General features: G+C 41.8%; 1 protein-coding gene across 1 annotated transcript in view; it reads right to left on the minus strand.

The window, feature by feature from the left end:
• drosha (drosha ribonuclease III) overlaps window positions 1–19,939 on the minus strand; it is a 268,873-nt gene that overhangs the window by 23,547 nt on the left and 225,387 nt on the right. Inside the window, 2 exon segments of the mRNA XM_034167642.1 lie at window positions 13,365–13,411; window positions 15,864–15,956. Of these exon segments, the coding sequence (XP_034023533.1) occupies window positions 13,365–13,411; window positions 15,864–15,956 (140 nt within the window).

Raw genomic sequence — 19,939 nt, forward strand, 5'->3', positions numbered from 1 at the left:
GTCGCGCTGCTCCAGTCGTTCCGCCATTTCCTTGCAAAGAAAAAACGATGAGCGACTCCACCCATCCTCACACAAAGGCTGCTTATAAGCAAATGACGCAATCGACAGGCGTGAAAAAATTCACGCATGCGCACATAGGTTCAAGGTTGGCTCATGCAAGCACACATGATTCAAATCCATCAGGTTTTTGAAAAAAATAAAAAGGTCCGATACTTTTCTAACAGACCTCATATGTCCCAGGTTACAAAGAGGCAGAAATGGACATATATTGATCACAAAATACAAGAATTTGATTTGAAAGCCAAATTAAAGCCATATTAAAACCATATTACATTTGGAGACAAAAAACAAGCCAAATTGGCTGTGTGCACTGGTATAAGTCATGAAGTGGACACAGGTGGAGTGACTTTCAGACACTGAATAGTCAACACCTGAGGCAGGGTCAGACTGGGAACAAATTTCGGCTCTGGCATTTTTCCTCTGGACCAGCCCACTATTGGCCCGACGAATCCACCCCCAAACACGCACACCCACCTGTCCATACCGAACCCCCAATGAACAAATACTATACACCTAAACACCATGAACACACACACTTTCACTGTCATTTCACCTTGATCATAGTACAAAACAGAAGCAAAAGCACACAAGCGGAAAAAAGCTTTTGTGTCTCCAAAGTGTGTGTGTGTGTGTGTGTGTGTGTGAGAGAGAGAGAAAGGTAATGTGCGTGCGTGCGAGAGAGAGAAAAGTAATGTTTGTGCGTGTTTAGTTTAATTTATCTTACCTTACAGCAGACAGTCTCGGGGAACACAACCACTTATTCAGGGTCTTTTTTGTGTTCGGTGTTGGGTGTTTTTCAAAAAATAGACAGCTCGTTTCGGTTAGGGCAGCTGAAATAATCCATAGCAGGCTCGGCCTCAGACGTAGCTGAAGGGACGTTGACAGTAGAAGCACTAGCATGATGAACTTCAGGTTCTGTCATCGCCTGTGCGTCCTTTCCCACGACCTGCTCACTGGACACGGAATCCTCCGATTCCGACCCAACATAGACATCAATTGGCTTTGAGCCTGGACTAACCTCTCCAGTAAAGTTGTCCACATTTTCGCCCCTTGTAGTAGGGACATCGGGAGCACTAGCAGCAACGTTAGAAGTAGTATTGGCCACAGCAAACAAATGATCTATTTTAAAACACCCGGAAGCCTCAGCTTGTAGAGCTTTCTGCTTTTTGTCCCGAATCTTCTCCGCTCCCCCCTTCCTCTTTTTGCCACCTCTTTCCATGATTTATCTAGTGAAAATATATGCGCGACATGCATCCATGTTCCCATGGACCTGCGCCACTCATCACATCAGCAGGGTTGCCAGATGTGACTGACTGATGATTTCCAGCCCAAAAAAATGCTCAAAAACCGCATGGATGCACTAAATCTCGCCCAATTTGAACAAAAGTCTATTGATCTCTTTGGCCATAAATCTACAGAAAAACATTTTTTTTACCCGCAGACGGCCATCCTAAACAGCCCAATTGGGAAACTGCCCAATCTGGCAACACTGCACATCAGACGGAAAACGACAGCCTTTAGATGCATACCCCCATGCACCGCAACACATTTTTTGCAAAATCTTCGGACATAAATCCGCCAAATACAAGAGGAACATCGTAGTTTTGCTTAAACAAAGTAATATTTATTATAATTTAGTTTGTTGCAAGGAATTTACAGTTTAAAAAAAGAAAAAGAAAATTACACCATATTCCAAAGATGTTTACTACAAGTAAAGGGTATATAAACTGCACGTACCTCCCTATCAATTAATAGTAAAAGTTAAACCTCAATAACGGTTTTTTTGAGTCGTCACTACCTACTCGCAGTTACAAAGTAGAGAACGGGGCCGGTGGGTAGAGAACGGGGCCGGTGTGAACTTGGGAGGGCCGGCCCACGCACATCTAAACGTGCAGCGGCCCACCGGGCAAATGCCCAAAATCACAGATTACCAGTCCGAGTGTGACCTGAGGTTACGTCATGTTTATGGCCAAAAATAGCTCTGAATCTGTCTGGATTTTCCAAACGCTGTATGGCTAATTTTATTTTTATCAGCTGCATCAGTACTCGTACAAGTTAAAGAGTTAGATGTAATGATTCATAATCTGGTATATCATTTTTAAAACGTAGTGTTGATTGGAATACGATACGCCCTTTACGTTATAATCACAGGGTTGTGAAATGAAAATTGTGAAATCAGAGGAAAATTTGCAGGGGGTCTGGGGGGGCATAGGCTCCCAGAAGCCGGGGTCTTGGCCCCCGTGGGATCCCAGAAACCAAATTAATTTTTTTATCTAATGATACATTTTCAGCATCTCCTGGAACAAAAAGTCTCAAAATTAGTGCATATTTAAATGACCCTGTATTCACCCTTTCATTTGAACGGTCAATGATAATGTTGAAATAACAGAACATTATGTGGAAGTAGGACCTGGAATGATTTTCCTTTTAATTGTAAACCAAATTATGCCTTAACTCAGAACAATTAAATTACATGAAATTGATGAAGACTGACAAGACTGTTAAAGTATTTCAAAAACCAAATCAAAATCAAATCAATTTTATTTATATAGCGCCAAATCACAACAAACAGTTGCCCCAAGGCGCTTTATATTGTAAGACAAAGCCATACAATAATTACGGAAAAACCCCAACGGTCAAAACGACCCCCTGTGAGCAAGCACTTGGCGACAGTGGGAAGGAAACACTCCCTTTTAACAGGAAGAAACCTCCAGCAGAACCAGGCTCAGGGAGGGGCAGTCTTCTGCTGGGACTGGTTGGGGCTGAGGGAGAGAACCAGGAAAAAGACATGCTGTGGAGGGGAGCAGGGATCAATCACTAATGATTAAATGCAGAGTGGTGCATACAGAGCAAAAAGAGAAAGAAACACTCAGTGCATCATGGGAACCCCCCAGCAGTCTAAGTCTATAGCAGCATAACTAAGGGATGGTTCAGGGTCACCTGATCCAGCCCTAACTATAAGCTTTAGCAAAAAGGAAAGTTTTAAGCCTAATCTTAAAAGTAGAGAGGGTGTCTGTCTCCCTGATCTGAATTGGGAGCTGGTTCCAGAGGAGAGGAGCCTGAAAGCTGAAGGCTCTGCCTCCCATTCTACTCTTACAAACCCTAGGAACTACAAGTAAGCCTGCAGTCTGAGAGTGAAGCACTCTATTGGGGTGATATGGTACTATGAGGTCCCTAAGATAAGATGGGATCTGATTATTCAAAACCTTATAAGTAAGAAGAAGAATTTTAAATTCTATTCTAGAATTAACAGGAAGCCAATGAAGAGAGGCCAATATGGGTGAGATATGCTCTCTCCTTCTAGTCCCCGCCAGTACTCTAGCTGCAGCATTTTGAATTAACTGAAGGCTTTTGAGGGAACTTTTAGGACAACCTGATAATAATGAATTACAATAGTCCAGCCTAGAGGAAATAAATGCATGAATTAGTTTTTCAGCATCACTCTGAGGCAAGACCTTTCTAATTTTAGAGAGATTGCGCAAATGCAAAAAAGCAGTCCTACTTATTTGTTTAATATGCGCATTGAATGACATATCCTGATCAAAAATGACTCCAAGATTTCTCACAGTATTACCAGAGGTCAGGGTAATGCCATCCAGAGTAAGGATCTGGTTAGACACCATGTTTCTAAGATTTGTGGGGCCAAGTACAATAACTTCAGTTTTATCTGAGTTTAAAAGCAGGAAATTAGAGGTCATCCATGTCTTTATGTCTGTAAGACAATCCTGCAGTTTAGCTAAAACCACAGCTGAAGCTTGGAGAATATTTTGAAAATCGTGGTAAAATATCAATAACATACCTTATAGTAAAAAAAAAGCCACACATTCTTGTATAAATTCCTGTAAATCCACTCAAAGCCACAGTCTTTTTCCCATGAAAAAAGTCTACATTAATAAAAACTCATTTACATTCTTGTGTAAAGTCCTGTAAATCCACTCAAAGCCACAGTGTTTTTCCCATGAAAAAAGTCTACATTAATAAAAACTCATTTACATTCTTGTGTAAATTCCTGTAAATCCATTCAAAGCCACAGTCTTTTTTCCCAATGAAAGAAAGTCAAGATTAATGAAAAAAGTCACATAATCTTGTCTAAAATCCTGTTTGAACAGCACAGTGTTTATTTTCCAGAGAGAAAAATTCTTACCGTGTTTCCTGATGGCACAGTTCACTTTTCCCATTTCTTTTATCTTTCAGGTGTGTTCATGAAGCCAGCGACAATTCCACGGATTCTTGTCCTTATCAGACTATTTCAGTCTTTCTTGCCATCTTCTCTCTGTCTGACGTCGCTCCGTGACACAGACATGCTGCACAAGTCTTCTTTTAAAAACTTTAGAGCTCTAAAGGTTTGCGATGTCCACATGCTACGTTTAGCTTAAGCTTCGCGCAGGAGCAACACAGCGTAGCCGCAGCAGCCAAACCAGTCTCGCTTTACGACAACTGTCACAACAGCCAGGCTTTTTTCTCCACAAAACTCTGCAGATCCGAGGACACGGATTTGTATCTGTAACACACAGATCAGTGTCTGCGGACCGCCGCGGTCTTATAAAACTTGCACGATGTTGTGAAGGTGTAGGAACACGGACCCACAACAGGGGGCGCTAAATGAACGGACAATGGATAAGCCAAACAGTAACAATTTAATGTTGTGAAGTGCACAACAGAATACAGACAAACACAGTTTTGGTACCACCGACAATTAAATGTTGAGTGACGTGTGGGCAGGCTTGAGGATAGGACATGTCCGTCTAGAACCGAGCCGGATCCCACACAGCCCCCACCACCAACGGATCTGAAGAACACCGGAGCCGCCAAGTCCTGAAGCCCCAGGTGGCCACCGTCTCCAGCTGTCAGACCGGGTACTGCTGGCAGAGAACAGAAACAGTTTTGATGAGTGTGAGTTCACACACTCAGTAATTCCACCGTCTGTGTTCTTTTGGGAGGGAGCACCTCCACCTCCAATCACACACTCGTGCAGCTCCTGTCTAACCACTTATCTGGTTGGAGTGTGAAGCGAAGCCGTCGCTGATCACACCAAACGCCAATTCCTCAGATAAGGCACACCACAGGAAAACGGCTGCAAAGAAGTTCAGACTCTAAGTCAGAGTTAAGTGTAGCAGAGAAATTACCTCCAAGATAGCTGATTTCTCGGCGGGGAGGTGGAGTTGCAGTCCGGCCTTTATGGTGGTGGTGGTATGATGTGGATGAGTGACAGCTGGTGCTGATGACGGGTAACAGCTGTCACTCCCGGTTGCTATGACGCCCTCTTGTGCTTGAAGCCCGCACTTCAAGCAGGGCGCCATCTGGTGGTGGTGGGCCAGCAGTACCTCCTCTTCAGCGGCCCACACAACACACGATGTTGTAAAAAAGAGAACACTTTGCGATAGACATTTTAAAAACTCAGTGACGATCACGATTACAGAGTAAAACACTAACAATGATGAAATCCGCGGAATTTCGCGGATCCGCAGAGTTTTCACAGTCCTGTAATCAGCAATGGCTGGTAATTTTTTTATATTGATGTTTTATATTTATATTTTCATAGATTTTTAATATTGAATTTTAAAAATGAATTATATGGAAGCATTTATTTTGTATTGTGGTGGCCAAGTGGTTCGTGTATTTGTTTCCTGGTTCGAGGAACTGAAGATCGAGACCAAGGATCTTCTGGTCACAAGCCCATCTGTCATTGCAATGGTCATTCTCCAGTTCATAATGAAGCCAATAACGTTCCATGAATATAAACCAACATTTGACAAGACTGGGTATTCCTGCTTAACTGAGTAAACACACAGTTTAATTTTCAGTCAATCAAACAGCATTTCCCTAAAGATTTAACTTATTTTTATGATCTATATTAATCATTTTATCATCACTTTGTTACTTAAAAGTCAGCTGCCCTGTCATGTTTCAAAATTAGAAGGTTTTCTAACAAAATAATAGTGAAGGCTTGTGAAGGAAATGTGAGGATCACCTCAAGCTGAGAGCGAGGTGCGACGGGTCGATTCAAATGAAGTGACAGTACAAAGTCACACAGTGCCCTCGAAATGGAAGCATGTTGGACCAAAGGAAGGAAGACTTGAAGAGATGATTTTAAATTAACTGACCTTTTAAAAGGCATCGCTAATCTAGTCACATGAAACAGCAATTTATGAGGGGGGAAATGTTCATTTACTGGCAATGAGCATCTATCAATCATGGTGACAGAGGTGTACACTGGGGAGAGGAAACGGGAGGAATTAAGGGGGAGAGAAAGACAGAGGAGAGAGAGAGAGAGTCTGCAATGAACTACCACCCCCCACCCGGGAGGAGAGGTGAGCTACAAAACATCACAAAGAGGGAGAGTGCTTTAAATAATAACACCTAAGCAACAATGTTTCATAAAAAGGAAAAAGCTCAGGTGAACAAACAGCATCGATCATGAGTAGCTGGGGGACTCATTTATGAGCTCAGTGAAATCACCGTTTGACCTCTGTGCCCTTTAACAGTTCGACAAGAATGTTTCCACAGTGACATGTGCACTCACCTCCAGCTAATTAGTTGAGTAAAGAACAAACTCGCACACATGACTGTGCTGCGTTTCACGTGGATAGTAAGCGAGTCTACTCTAAAACGAGTTTTACCCTCTGAGCACCAAACACTTTGTGGGTGGTGCCCCCCCCCCCCCCCCCCAACTTCTCCTTCTGTCACATATTCACTCACTATGAGTGAATTTTTCACAGCGCCTGCAAGTCCTGCACTGCTATGCAAAAAGCACAATCATGGGTCGACGGAGGTCAGTCAAAAAAGTGTTTTGTGCAGGTATCGGGATCTGGTCTGATGAAAGCATATTTGGACTGATCAGAATTGGCATTTTTAAAACACCCCAATCCTTCGTTTCCGAAGCAAAGTGTCGACAGAGTTGATAGTCACGACTCCTTTCAGTGCTCACCAGCAGCGTGGTGACACATTTCAAGATGATGTCAACATACTTTTTTTTGTCTCAAATAACAGGACAGCACTCTGTGACAGCACTTCAGGCCTCATAATTTCAGAGTAAATTTTTGTTTATCCTGGCGAAGTCCGTGTATACATGGCTTTTTTTTTTTGAAAACGGGGATTGTCCACCTTCGGTTTTAAAAGGTACTCTATCTCATCCAACACCTCTGTTGACATGAAAATGTAAAAGACATTCTCAAGAACGTTCCAAAGCAACAGGTGGTGATATAACCCTAACTGTATAGTCATGACATACCCACATACTTTTTTCCAAGTTTCCACAAGGGTTACCAGCACTGGAAAAAAGAGGGCACACCACATGCTGTCCATTCGGACTGTCAGACATCTCCAGCATCGACGAATTCACTAACAATCGTTTCTCGATACAATATTGATTATACCAATCAACGACGCCGTGATCATGTCGATTATACATAACACAGTGATCTGTTGGTGCACAGTGCCTTGTGCAAGACGTTTGCAGGGTTTCTCCTCTTTCAAGCACAGAGCCGAACACACCAGTGGCTACGCATCATCCTCCAGTGGGTGTCTGCTCATGTGGGAATCGTGTAGCTGGTGGCTCTGCCGCATGATTTCAGTTTCAGCGTCATGCAGCGGACAAAGTCCTGTTCTTCTTCATAGCAGACACGCTACGAAGCTAGCTTTAAATACTGACAGGTATGTGCGAGAAACGGTGTCATGGCAGAATCTGACAACATTTTTTTTAAAAATGGCTATGATTTTGTTAACATTTAGTCTTCTAAAAAACAAAACAAACAAACAAACAAAACAACAACAAAAAAACAACCCCCACAACTTTCATCATTATCTTTTATGAAGAATATCTAGCGGTAATGTATGTACATATAGGTGCAGTACCGCTACCTATGATACCAAATGCAAATTGCAAGTTTTTACGCTTAAAACCACACTGGACAGAAATAATAATATTATTATTATTATTGTTATTACTATTAAGTTATTCAGCTTCCGGGTTTTTCACTTGGTCTTGCCACAGCAGACCTGAAATGGATCTGCATGTTGTTTTGGCACATGTTTTACAGCGGATGCTCATTCTGACGCAACTCCTCATTAAAAAATTAATAATAATAATAATAATAAAAATGTTTGCATGCCTTTACCCCGTACCCTGAATGATCCGCTTATCTCCAGGTTCTTTAGTGTCAAGTAGATGAGAGTCTACTGGCGTCCAAGGAGGAGTTACTACCCCACGTTACTGCCCCAGCTGAGGCCAATATCATTTACAGCTGGGTGAAATGAGAACATGTAGATGAAATGTCATCTCCAAGGACACAAACAGGTCACATAACATAAGTGGGATTCGAACCCAGGTCTTCATTTTGGCAGACCAGCTCCTTAACCACTCATCTTCCCGCTCTACTATTATGATTAGGAAAGAAAAATAAGCAAAGAATAGCATTCAGAATGCCACCAAAGTATGACAGCAAACAGACAGAGAACACTGCTATATATATATATATATATATATATATATATATATATATATACACACACACACACACAGACACATATACACACTCAACAAAAATATAAACGCAACACTTTTGGTTTTGCTCCCATTTTTGTATGAGATGAAGTCAAAGATCTAAAACTTTTTCCACATACACAATATCACCATTTCCCTCAAATATTGTTCACAAACCAGTCTAAATCTGTGATAGTGAGCACTTCTCCTTTGCTGAGATAATCCATCCCACCTCACAGGTGTGCCATATCAAGATGCTGATTAGACACCATGATTAGTGCACAGGTGTGCCTTAGACTGCCCACAATAAAGGCTAGCTAGCTAGCTAGATAGATAGATCGATGTAGAAAATTAAAGCCCAACTATCCATATGTACCATATGTTAGGGGGGCACAGAAGTTTATTTTTCTTTTTTTCTTTTATACAATCTGGATGAAACAGTTTATTTGTACATTAGCAAAGTTTTAAAATGAGATGTAGAACAATAAGGTACTGGGATCGCTTCAGAAACGGCCCTTCCTAGGTGGCATTTGCGTGTTCTGCTCACGTTTGTGTGGGTTCCCTCTGGATACTCCAGCTTCCTCTTAGACATTATGTGAATTGGAAACTTTAAATTGGCAGCAGGTGTGAGTGAGAGTGTGAATGTTTTTTTCCTGTCCAGGGTGTACACTGCACCTCGCCAGATGACAAATGGGATAGGATCCAGCTCCTCTATGACCCTTAATTGAAATAACTGGGTTTAGTAGATGAATTAAGAATGAAGGAATGAATGAATTCATTTATTCGGCACACAGACTCAACAAAAACAACAACAACAAAAAAAACCCCTCATAAAACAAACAATTTCAGTGTACCCGTGTGATCAAAAGGGTGTAGGCAGAAGCAAAAGCTTATAAACATCCAGTCCCTTTACCATAAAACATGAAGAATGTATGTTGCATATATATATATATATATATATATATATATATATATATATATACACACACACACACACACGCAGTAGTGTTCAGAATAATAGTAGTGCTATGTGACTAAAAAGATTAATCCAGGTTTTGAGTATATTTCTTATTGTTACATGGGAAACAAGGTACCAGTAGATTCAGTAGATAAATCCAACAAGACCAAGCATTCATGATATGCACACTCTTAAGGCTATAAAATTGGGCTATTAGTAAAAAAGTAGAAAAGGGGGTGTTCACAATAATAGTAGTGTGGCATTCAGTCAGTGAGTTTGTCAATTTTGTGGAACAAACAGGTGTGAATCAGGTGTCCCCTATTTAAGGATGAAGCCAGCACCTGCTGAACATGCTTTTCTCTTTGAAAGCCTGAGGGAAATGGGACGTTCAAGACATTGTTCAGAAGAACAGCGTAGTTTGATTAAAAAGTTGATTGGAGAGGGGAAAACGTATACGCAGGTGCAAAAAATTATAGGCTGTTCATCCACAATGATCTCCAATGCTGTAAAATGGACAAAAAAACCAGAGATGCATGGAAGAAAACGGAAAACAACCATCAAAATGGATAGAAGAATAACCAGAATGGCAAAGGCTCACCCACTGATCAGCTCCAGGATGATCAAAGACAGTCTGGAGTTACCTGTAAGTGCTGTGACAGTTAGAAGACACCTGTGTGAAACTAATTTATTTGCAAGAATCCCCAGCAAAGTCCCCCTGTTAAATAAAATACGTGCAGAAGAGGTTACAATTTGCCAAAGAACAAATCTACTGGCCTAAAGAGAAATGGAGGAATATTTTGTGGACTGATGATATAAAATTGTTCTTTTTGGGTCCAAGGGCCGCAGACAGTTTGTGAGACGACCCCCAAACTCTGAATTCAAGCCACAGTTCACAGTGAAAACAGTGAAGCATGGTGGTGCAAGCATCATGATATGGGTATGTTTCTCCTACTATGGTGTTGGGCCTATATATCGCATACCAGGTATCATGGATCAGTTTGGATATGTCAAAATACTTGAAGAGGTCATGTTGCCTTATGCTGAAGAGGACATGCCCTTGAAATGGGTGTTTCAACAAGACAATGACCCCAAGCACACTAGTAAACAAGCAAAATCCTGGTTCCAAACCAACAAAATTAATGCCTCGCAGATGTGAAGAAATCATGAAAAACTGTGGTTATACTAGTTTAGTGATTCACAGGATTGCTAAAAAAAGCAGTTTGAACATAATAGGTTTGAGTCTGTAGCGTCAACAGCAGATGCTACTATTATTGTGAACACCCCCTTTTCTACTTTTTTTTTTTTTTACTAATAGCCCAATTTCATAGCCTTAAGAGTGTGCATATCATGAATGCTTGGTCTTGTTGGATTTGTGAGAATCTACTGAATCTACTGGTACCTTGTTTCCCATGTAACAATATGAAATATACTCAAAACCTGCGATCTAGTAGTTACTTTTCCTGATGGAACCATTTGTCATACACATGCAGTTACTTGGTTTGAGAAAACTGAGACCCTGTGACAGTTTCTGGTGATAATAAATAGCCTCTTTTGTTGTATGGTTTTTGGGTATTAATATAAACCTGACTTTTTACACACAGTATGTGTTATATTATGCAGTCACATACATACAGTGCATTCCGTGTGTATATACAGCGCTTCACTTTTTCCACATTTTGTTGTTACAGCCTTATTCTAAAATGAATTAAATTATTTTTTCCCCTCAAAATACACACAACACCCCATAATAATGTGGGTTTTTTTTTAGATTTCCCCCCCCCCCCCCAAATTTATGAGAAAAAAAAAAAAAATCACATATACATGAGTATCCACAGCCTTTGCCATGAAGCTCAAAATTAAGCTCAGGTGCATCTTGTTTCCACTAATCACCCTTGAGATGTTTCTACAGCTTCATTGGAGTCCACCAGGGGTAAAATTAATTGACTGGACATGATTTGGAAAGGCACACACCTGTCTACATATAAGGTCCCACAGTTGACAGTGCATGTCAGAGCACAAACCAGGCATGAAGTCAAAGGAACTGTCTGTAGACCTCTGAGATTTCATTGTCTCGAGGGACAAAATGTGAGGAAGGGTACAGAAACATTTCTGCTGCTTTGAAAAGTTCCAGTGAGCACAGTGGCCTCCATCATCTATGAATGGAAGAAGTTTGGATCCACCAGGACTCTTCCTAGAGCTGGCTGCCTATGGAAACTGAGCAATCGAAGGAGAAGGGCCTTAGTCAGGGAGGTGACCAAGAACCTGATTGTCACTCAGTCAGAGCTCCAGCATTCCTCTGTGCAGAGAGGAGAACCAACCAGAAAGACAACCATCTCTGCAATACACCAATCAAGCCTGTATGGTACAGTGGTAAGACGGAAGCCACTCCTTAGTAAAAGGCACATGGCAGCCCACCTGGAGTTTGCCAAAAGGCACGTGAAGGACTCTCAGACCATGAGAAACAAAGTTCTCTGGTCTGATTAAACAAAGATTGAACTCTGTGGTGTGAATGCCAGGCATCATGTTTGGAGGAAACCACGCACCATCCCTCCAGTGAAGCATGGTGGTGGCAGCATCATGCTGTTGGGATGTTTTTCAGTGGGAGGAACTGGGAGACTAGTCAGGATTGAGAGAAAGATGAATGTAGCAATGTACAGAGACCTCCTGGATGAAAACCTGCTCCAGAGCGCTTTTGACCTCAGACTGGGGTGACGGTTGATCTTTCAAGAGGACAACGACCCTGAGCACACATCCAAGATATCTAAGGAGTGGCTTCAGGACAACTCTGTGAATGTCCTTGAGTGGCCCAGACCTGAAATCGATTGAACATATCTGATCTGAAAATGTCTGTGCACCGACACTCCCCATATCAACCTGATGGAGCTTGAGAGGTGCTTCCAAGAGAAATGGGCAAAACTGCCCAAAGACAGCTGCGCCAAGCTTGTGGCATCATATTCAAGAAGACTTGATGCTGTAATTGCTGCCAAAGATGCGTCAACAAAGTATTGAGCAAATGGTGTGAATACTTAAGCCTATGTGATTTCTTAGTTTTTTGTTTTTAATAAATTTGCAAACAAACAAACAAAAAACTTTTTTCATGTCGTCATTATGGGATGTTGTGAGTAGAATTTTGAGGGAAAAATGAATTTACTCTGTTTTCGAATAAGGCTGTAAAATAAAATGTGGAAAAAGTGAAGCACTGTGAATATTTTCTGTTTGTACTGTATGTATGGAGTATAAGAGGTGAACCTGAGATGATGAAAACCACTGCTGGATGTGTTCCTGAGAGCATTGTAATTGTATTTTTAGTTGGCACTGAACGAGACATTGTAAATACCTAAAACCCACTATCTGTTTTCCTTAAGTGGTGGTTGATGACAACATGAAAAACAGCCAAGGAGTCAAGCAGCACATAGGGGATGCATCAGCTCCGCTCCTTCAAATGTGAAGAGGAGCGCTGAGCAAAGGGGAGTCCCTCGCTTACAGCCTGTAAAAGCGCTTGAAAACACAACACACACGCGCAAACTTTCTGTGACCCTCCCCACTGCTCCGCTCTCCAAAGGAAAACTTTCTGTGCTCCCTCAGGATGATCGACGTGCTTGAGGATGCTTAGCCTCCCCTGTTGTCTCTTCACTGGTGCTCCGTCTTTGGCGAGGCCCCATGCCTGTGCTCTGGGCTCGCACTTCAAACAGCCTGATATCCTATATGCCACAGCCAACCGGCTGGCCAGGCCACAGCTCTCTGCCAGCCATCTTGCATATTGTACAGCCAAGGCTAATATTCAACACTGAGGCAAAGCGTGTGAAAGGCTTAAAGTCTAAAAAGCGTGCGTGTGTGAGGGACAGAGGGGCCCAAATAACTCACATTTTTCCAATGCATCCATCGCAGCTCCCATTTCCGCCTGTTGGATGCTAGATTAAAAAATAAAAAAGAGACAAAGTCGAGAAAGCGTTTTAGCATATTTACATTGTCCCTTTTCTGAAATTCTGCCAACAATAAAATAAATAAATAAAAAGACAATACTGAGAGGATTATTAAAACTGCTTTATATCAGGTTTGAAAGCAGCCTTTTCTCCAACAGTCTCAGGTAAGTGGCTCTGCGCTGGGCACTGCTCATGGCGGTGATGCGCGGTCCCTCTACATACATTATATGGCGCGTGATCAGAGCCCAGCAGTGGAGGTGACTAGGAGCTTAAGTCATGCATATACAAAGACAGTAAGCTGTCAGTGATCTCATGGAAAGGACAAACCTATCTCCAGCTTAAAGCGACAGCGAGCGCTTTCAAGTACGTGAGCGGTGTTGAAAAGGGTTTCCTTTTTTTGGGAGCGGGGGTGTCAATGGATTTAGGTGACTACATTTCCCTCAAGCTTTGGTTCCACTGAATAATAAAGCTACAAATAATGAGCCACGTGTGGATTTGTCAGAAATTTCAGTGATTATTCAAATAATAAGCCAGGTACATGAACATCGCACAAACAATTTTAAAACACTGCGAGTGATTGCATTAGCACACATAGCGCAGCTCATCCGATCGATTATAACAAGATGTTAAATCTATCATAAACATACTTTTAAAGCTGCTCATAAGAAGGAATGTACATGCAACTGTTTTATCAAGCCATTACAAAATAAACATTGCAAATAATTATCTTTTATGCTGTTCCAAATACATTCTCCACCTCATGCAGTGTAGGAGGGAGAGAGGAAAAAAAAGCTGCAGATGAAACGGTGCTCTGGGATTCCGGAAGTGATTAGAGGTGCTTTCAACAGCGAAACTCTGACAGAAAATGATTAATCCGCTAGGAAATAAATATTTTACATATAGTATCCGGCGCAAAAAGCAGGTGGGATTGTTACGACGAAGTGCGGAGCCAAAATAGCCTGTCCAGTCCTCGTAGCCGCCAGGTACTTGGATAATGGGTTCTAACAGCCTTGTCTCCACCACTAACATCCCTATAACATCCTTGTTTGTCCTCGTAGTACCCCGTACACAAACTGGCCCATGCTCTTTTTGCTGAATTTTGAACTTCTTGAAATTTGCACCACACTCAGAGATGAGCCTCATTAGCTGAATATTCTGCCTCTAAGGGTGCCCTGACACTTGCATGACCGTGATCCGTGCACTTGCACACACATCACCTGCAGTGTTCCCAGCTGGATGCCATGCTTTGTTTCCCTGGCTGCCACGCATTGTGCGCTGGACGCTGTGTATAGAAAATAATTATTTTGTAGAGAATTAATGATTTTCTGTCTGAGTTAGCTGTTGAAAACATCTCTAATCACTTCCAGAATCACAGAGGAACACTCCAGCTGCTGCTTTTCTCTCGCGCACGCTGAATGAGGTGGAGAAAGCATTTGGAGCCATCTAAAAAGATAATTATTTGTTGTTTATACTGTAATGGCTAGCAAAACAGTTGCGTGTTGTTTCGTTGTTGTGGACAGCTGTAAAAGTATGTTTATGTTTGATTTAACATCTCGTTAAAATCATTCAGACGAGCTGCGCTGTGATGCGGTGCGCTGACGCAATCACTCGCACTGTTAACTTCTTCTTTACTCGACTTGTTGAGCTGTGCGTGCCATCTCACGCACCATCAAGCATCAATGTACATCAACACATAGTGTTGGCGAGTAGATTGTGCAGTGTTCACAGCCATTTCACATTTGTTGCACGACTTTGATGCATTAGAGATTTTTTTGAACATTTTAAAATTCTCTCTGTGCACTTGCACGCAGCAGCACACATCTCACGTTCAGTCTACGGTTTACTCACCAGTACGACACACTGCATATGGGTGTGTGAATCAAAATTGTGCAAGTGTCTGGGGGCTTTAAGAGTCTTTAGGAGCCACTATTCTCCCACTCTGGTGAATAACTGGACTCGTACCACAAAAAAAAACATGCTCATGGCTCATTATTCATCGTTCATTATTCGGTGGGACCAGGGCTTCAGGTTCAGCTGCAGATATATCAACCTTTACAACCTTGAAAAAGCTGCCATGAAGAGCTTCACTTTCTTTACCTTTGAGAAAATGCCTGAACAGACATTTAGTGTCGTCAAACACCCCCAGCCCCCCCCTTACCTCTGGAGAGCACAATCCCAGGTAGAACAAGACCTAACCACAACCACATCCTGCTTCGGTGTATACTTTCATAAGACAATTTATGTCAAATCAATAATGAATCGATTTGTTTTCATTATGCATAATGTGTCTCTCAAAAGAATACGGCCAACGAGAGCTTAATTGCTATAATAAACACCGTCAATAAAGCTCCGTCATTATTCTCGAGCCCATTAGCGGCGCACTGAAAAGGGACAATGCCTTGTCCTATTTTGCCCTATTATACTGTACTGTCTTACTCACCTTGGGCCTTTGCCACAGCCTATTCGCTCGCCTTTGAAGTACACGGCGACTGTGTATGTACGGGCGTGGGACGGCCCCACCGTCTGCAGGGTCCTGCAAATTTAAAGAGAAAAAAAAAGGCACGAGGAGAGGGAGGGAGAGAAAAGAGGTGGGCAGCAGTTGAGAAATAATAACACCCAGGAGAATGGATCAAAGGCACACAAGGACATTGTCCTTCAGAGATATAACAAAAAACAAACAAAATAAAAAAAAGACGGGGGGGAGCAGGGAGGGGAGTCTTTCCAATTGGGACAAATACAATTCATCTTTTAAGCTGCGGGTTGAGAGGACGGCAACGGCACTTTGATTCACTGGCATGCTTTGAAAAATGCGCAGAAGCCATCTGAGGGACGTACAAACAAATTTTAAAGCCTCCCGACTCTCCCCCACCCACCCACACACACACTCACACCCACACCCACACCCACACATCATCTTTAAGATCTGACATATTGGGAGAGAAAACTGAAATAAAACAACACTCTTCTGAGAGAGACTTTGCTGTGAGGCTAAAGAATGAAGAAGCCGAAGGCCACTGCTAATTTACAGATGTGTCTTGTTTAATTTTTATGTTTCGTTTTGTGTGTCATACCGTTAATTTTGCTACATTTCTGCAGGGACGTGCGTACAAGACGGCAGACAAAACCGGGGAGATGTTTGAAATGTTAACATTAGCATAAACATCTCCGACCCAAGCTGCGAGTCACCTAAATTATTCACAGACAATTTACTTATTTCAGGAGAGCAATTCATTTTTAATGCTATGTGGTCACTTATGACACTTTATCAATAATTCAGCCCCCCCCCCCACTTCTCGCTTACAAATGAAGAAACATACGGCGAGCGAGCAGCAAATAGACTCTTCTGCCTGAAGACGCAGCTACAAGTCTCAACAGGGAGACTGTGTCACCTGAAATTATCACATTGCTAAAATAATATAAAACGAGAGCAAATTGAAGGCGGATGTGAGGAAGAAGGGGGCGGGGTGTGTGTGAGAGACTGGGACGTCAGTCCTGTTAAATGGAGCCAGTGTGGAAATGACAAATCTTGCAGTTCCTTAGCTACTTGAAGCTGGCTCCAAAACAGCAATAATTCAAGTAGATGTCCATATTAAAGCTGTACAGCCTTTCAAATTTCACAAAACTGGAAAAATCTGGTTTCTACGGAAATCCAAGCATTATAATGTCGGGTTATGTTTGTAACATGGTGCAAAATTACAACTGATTTTAATGAAGAGAATTTACCTTGAATTTACCTTCAACAAGTATTTTATTTTTGTTTTAAAGGTGTCTTCAGGAGGAAGCGCGTGTGTGCATGCAAGAGGATTTAAAATGACCACAGATGACCTCGCATGATGTGTGTACATGGGGTACGCATGCTAACATCTGTAATATGTCTTGTAAATCACTTCAGAAGTGTAATCTGGTTGCAAAAACAGCATTTTCAGATTTAGAAGTTTTTATTTCTCACTAACCTTTACAAACTATATGAGAAACATTATAGATTTACACAAAAATCTAAAATTTTCTTTGAGTAAGCAGCCAACCTCTACTCTGACTGGCTGTCGCCATGTGCTTCCCAGCATCCCTTGCACAAGTGGGGGGGATGTCCCCACATGATCTATGAAGTCATTATGCCTGCTACCGAAAGACGTTCATGGCGGTCTGTTTGTTTGAAATTTTTCCTTTCAGGCTAATTAATTATTAGCTTTTTTTAAAGACAGCACAAATTTTGTTCATATTGGCAATGTCATATGACACTGCCAATATACCATTGCCTCATTTAAAAGTTAAGGAATAAAATTATAGTGGTGCAAAAAAAAAAACCTTTTATGACTTAAATCTTAAAAAGCCCAGTAGCCGTACACCTTTAAAATCTTCAACTTTACAGCACAAATAAACATATTTACAGCCAGGTACCAAAGGAAAAAAGCAAGCAAACAAACAAAACAAAACAGGGTTTTGGTCTCTATACAATTTTCCCGTTCATGATGACTCTACGGGCGTGGGGGTATAAATAAGCCACCCGTTTAAGGTATATTAAACCATAAGTGGCTGTGAGCTGCTGCAGATTTGACCCTGTCAAGCTGACCATTTGTCCTTTCTGAGCATTTTATTTCAAATATCTGAGGTACTAATGTTTGTGCAGTTAATTGTACTAAAGGAGAATCAAAGAAGGCAGTGCTTCATTATTTATTTCAAGACTAAAAGACTGGGAGTATGTGTTATGCTTTGCTGCATCTATGACCCCACAGTACTGCCTTGGGTCCCGGATGGCAACTGCCCAGACAGACAACTGGTCCGTTCCCACATCTCTCAAACAGCTATCTATCTGCCACAGCCAGGTGAAATGTGAGAGTCCCTTTGGCCTTCTCCAGCTCCTGGGGTCCACAACAGTCAGGCACTTGCATGCTGGATCATTCACAGAGAAATGCACTACATGGCCATAATGTCAAAGTTGACTCTTCCTGACAGTGCAATTGATACTCCTTATCAAATTACATAAAGTCACTCCAGCAGTACCAAAGGATCCGTCAAAGAGACCAAATACCAGAGACTTTCAGTTGTCACCTTAGGTCACTGGTTAGCATCCTGGGCCTGGTTTCAAAAAGCGGTCTAATCTTTTAATCTATTAAACTTACTTAGTCGACTACAGTTAGTCGCCTAACATTGTCCGTCTAATCTCCGTTTCACATTGAGGCTAAACTTGCAGATTAGCCATTTCACGTCAGTCGACTACTTTCACAGGAATAGCGGCCTTGCGAGTGCCACTGCCAAGAAAGGCCTCCAAAGTCCAAGAGTGTTGTTTACTTTTAGGTTGGTTTGTTTAGTCAAATGGCTTTATTAACATATACGGGCACATATGAACTGTAGAATGACATGCTTAGCTCTTAGCTTAACAGTTCTTTTTCTACACTTCTGTCAAGCTTTTTTGTACACACAACGCAGCTCAGCGTAACAGCCACACCCGGTGGCTAATGTGAGAACTGTCACAAACACATCATGGCAGTAATCTGCTACAACCATGGCTGAAAGCGGAGGAAGCTCTCCTTTTAGAGGAATATGAGCAATGCAGGGGTGCTTATGCATGTTCCATCAAGTGGTGGTACATGATAGCCACCATTTTTGAGGTACGACACAGAAGTTTTGTTGACTAAAATAAGATTAGTCTCCTCTGTACCAGACTAAAACCTTTAGACAGGTAACGTGAAACTTTAGCTGACTAAGCTCTTTATGCCATGGCACAAACGAAGTGAGTTTATTCGACTAAACAGGATTAGACTGCTTTATGAAACCAGGGCCAAGTCTCAACCATACAGCAAGACAGGTAGCACCAGGACCCTACAGGTGTGTACCTTTGTTTGCCTGCAAAGACATCAGCATTGCCAAACATCTCTGTTCAGCAACCTCAAGAATTTATATGCTCTCCCCAGGCACCTCCAATCTCAAAAGTTGAGTACCCAGAGACATCAATGTCTCTGCCAAAGTAAGGGAATGTCTCTACAATGTCAACACTTTGATCACATACAGACACACTTTTGATGGCGGAGTCCAGGAAGTTTAGTTACAGTTTAGTTGAATAATAAATTGAATTTTGTCTCTTATTTGTTTTTGTCTATAAGCACATGCAATATCAATATCAGTGCTCAGATGACAGTAGCTTCTGGGAAAAGTGCAAGTTGCAATAAACTGTGATGCCAAGCGCTAAGGATACATGCTATCCAGTATCCATATCCAGTCACAGCAGATGAAACTTTTTTTTACTACCGAGCAAACATCATTGTTAGACATTTTTAGGTTCAATGATTTCACGGCGTGTAGATGTTATGGCGTCAGTGACCCCATGGCCTTGGCGGAGGTTTGCACTCTCTCACTAGTGCTTCTAGTTTTATGATTATTTTTGGTGATTTTTATTTTATTATGTTTTTATTTTTGCAGCACTTGTGTCATCCATCATGACACAAGTCTACTGCTGCTCAGTCTTTTGATTTATTTCCCTAGATCTTTATGTACTCTTGCTTTTTATTTTTTTATTTA

This window comes from Thalassophryne amazonica, chromosome 1, assembly GCF_902500255.1.
Source record: "Thalassophryne amazonica chromosome 1, fThaAma1.1, whole genome shotgun sequence".
NCBI classification, from domain to species: Eukaryota; Metazoa; Chordata; class Actinopteri; order Batrachoidiformes; family Batrachoididae; genus Thalassophryne; species Thalassophryne amazonica.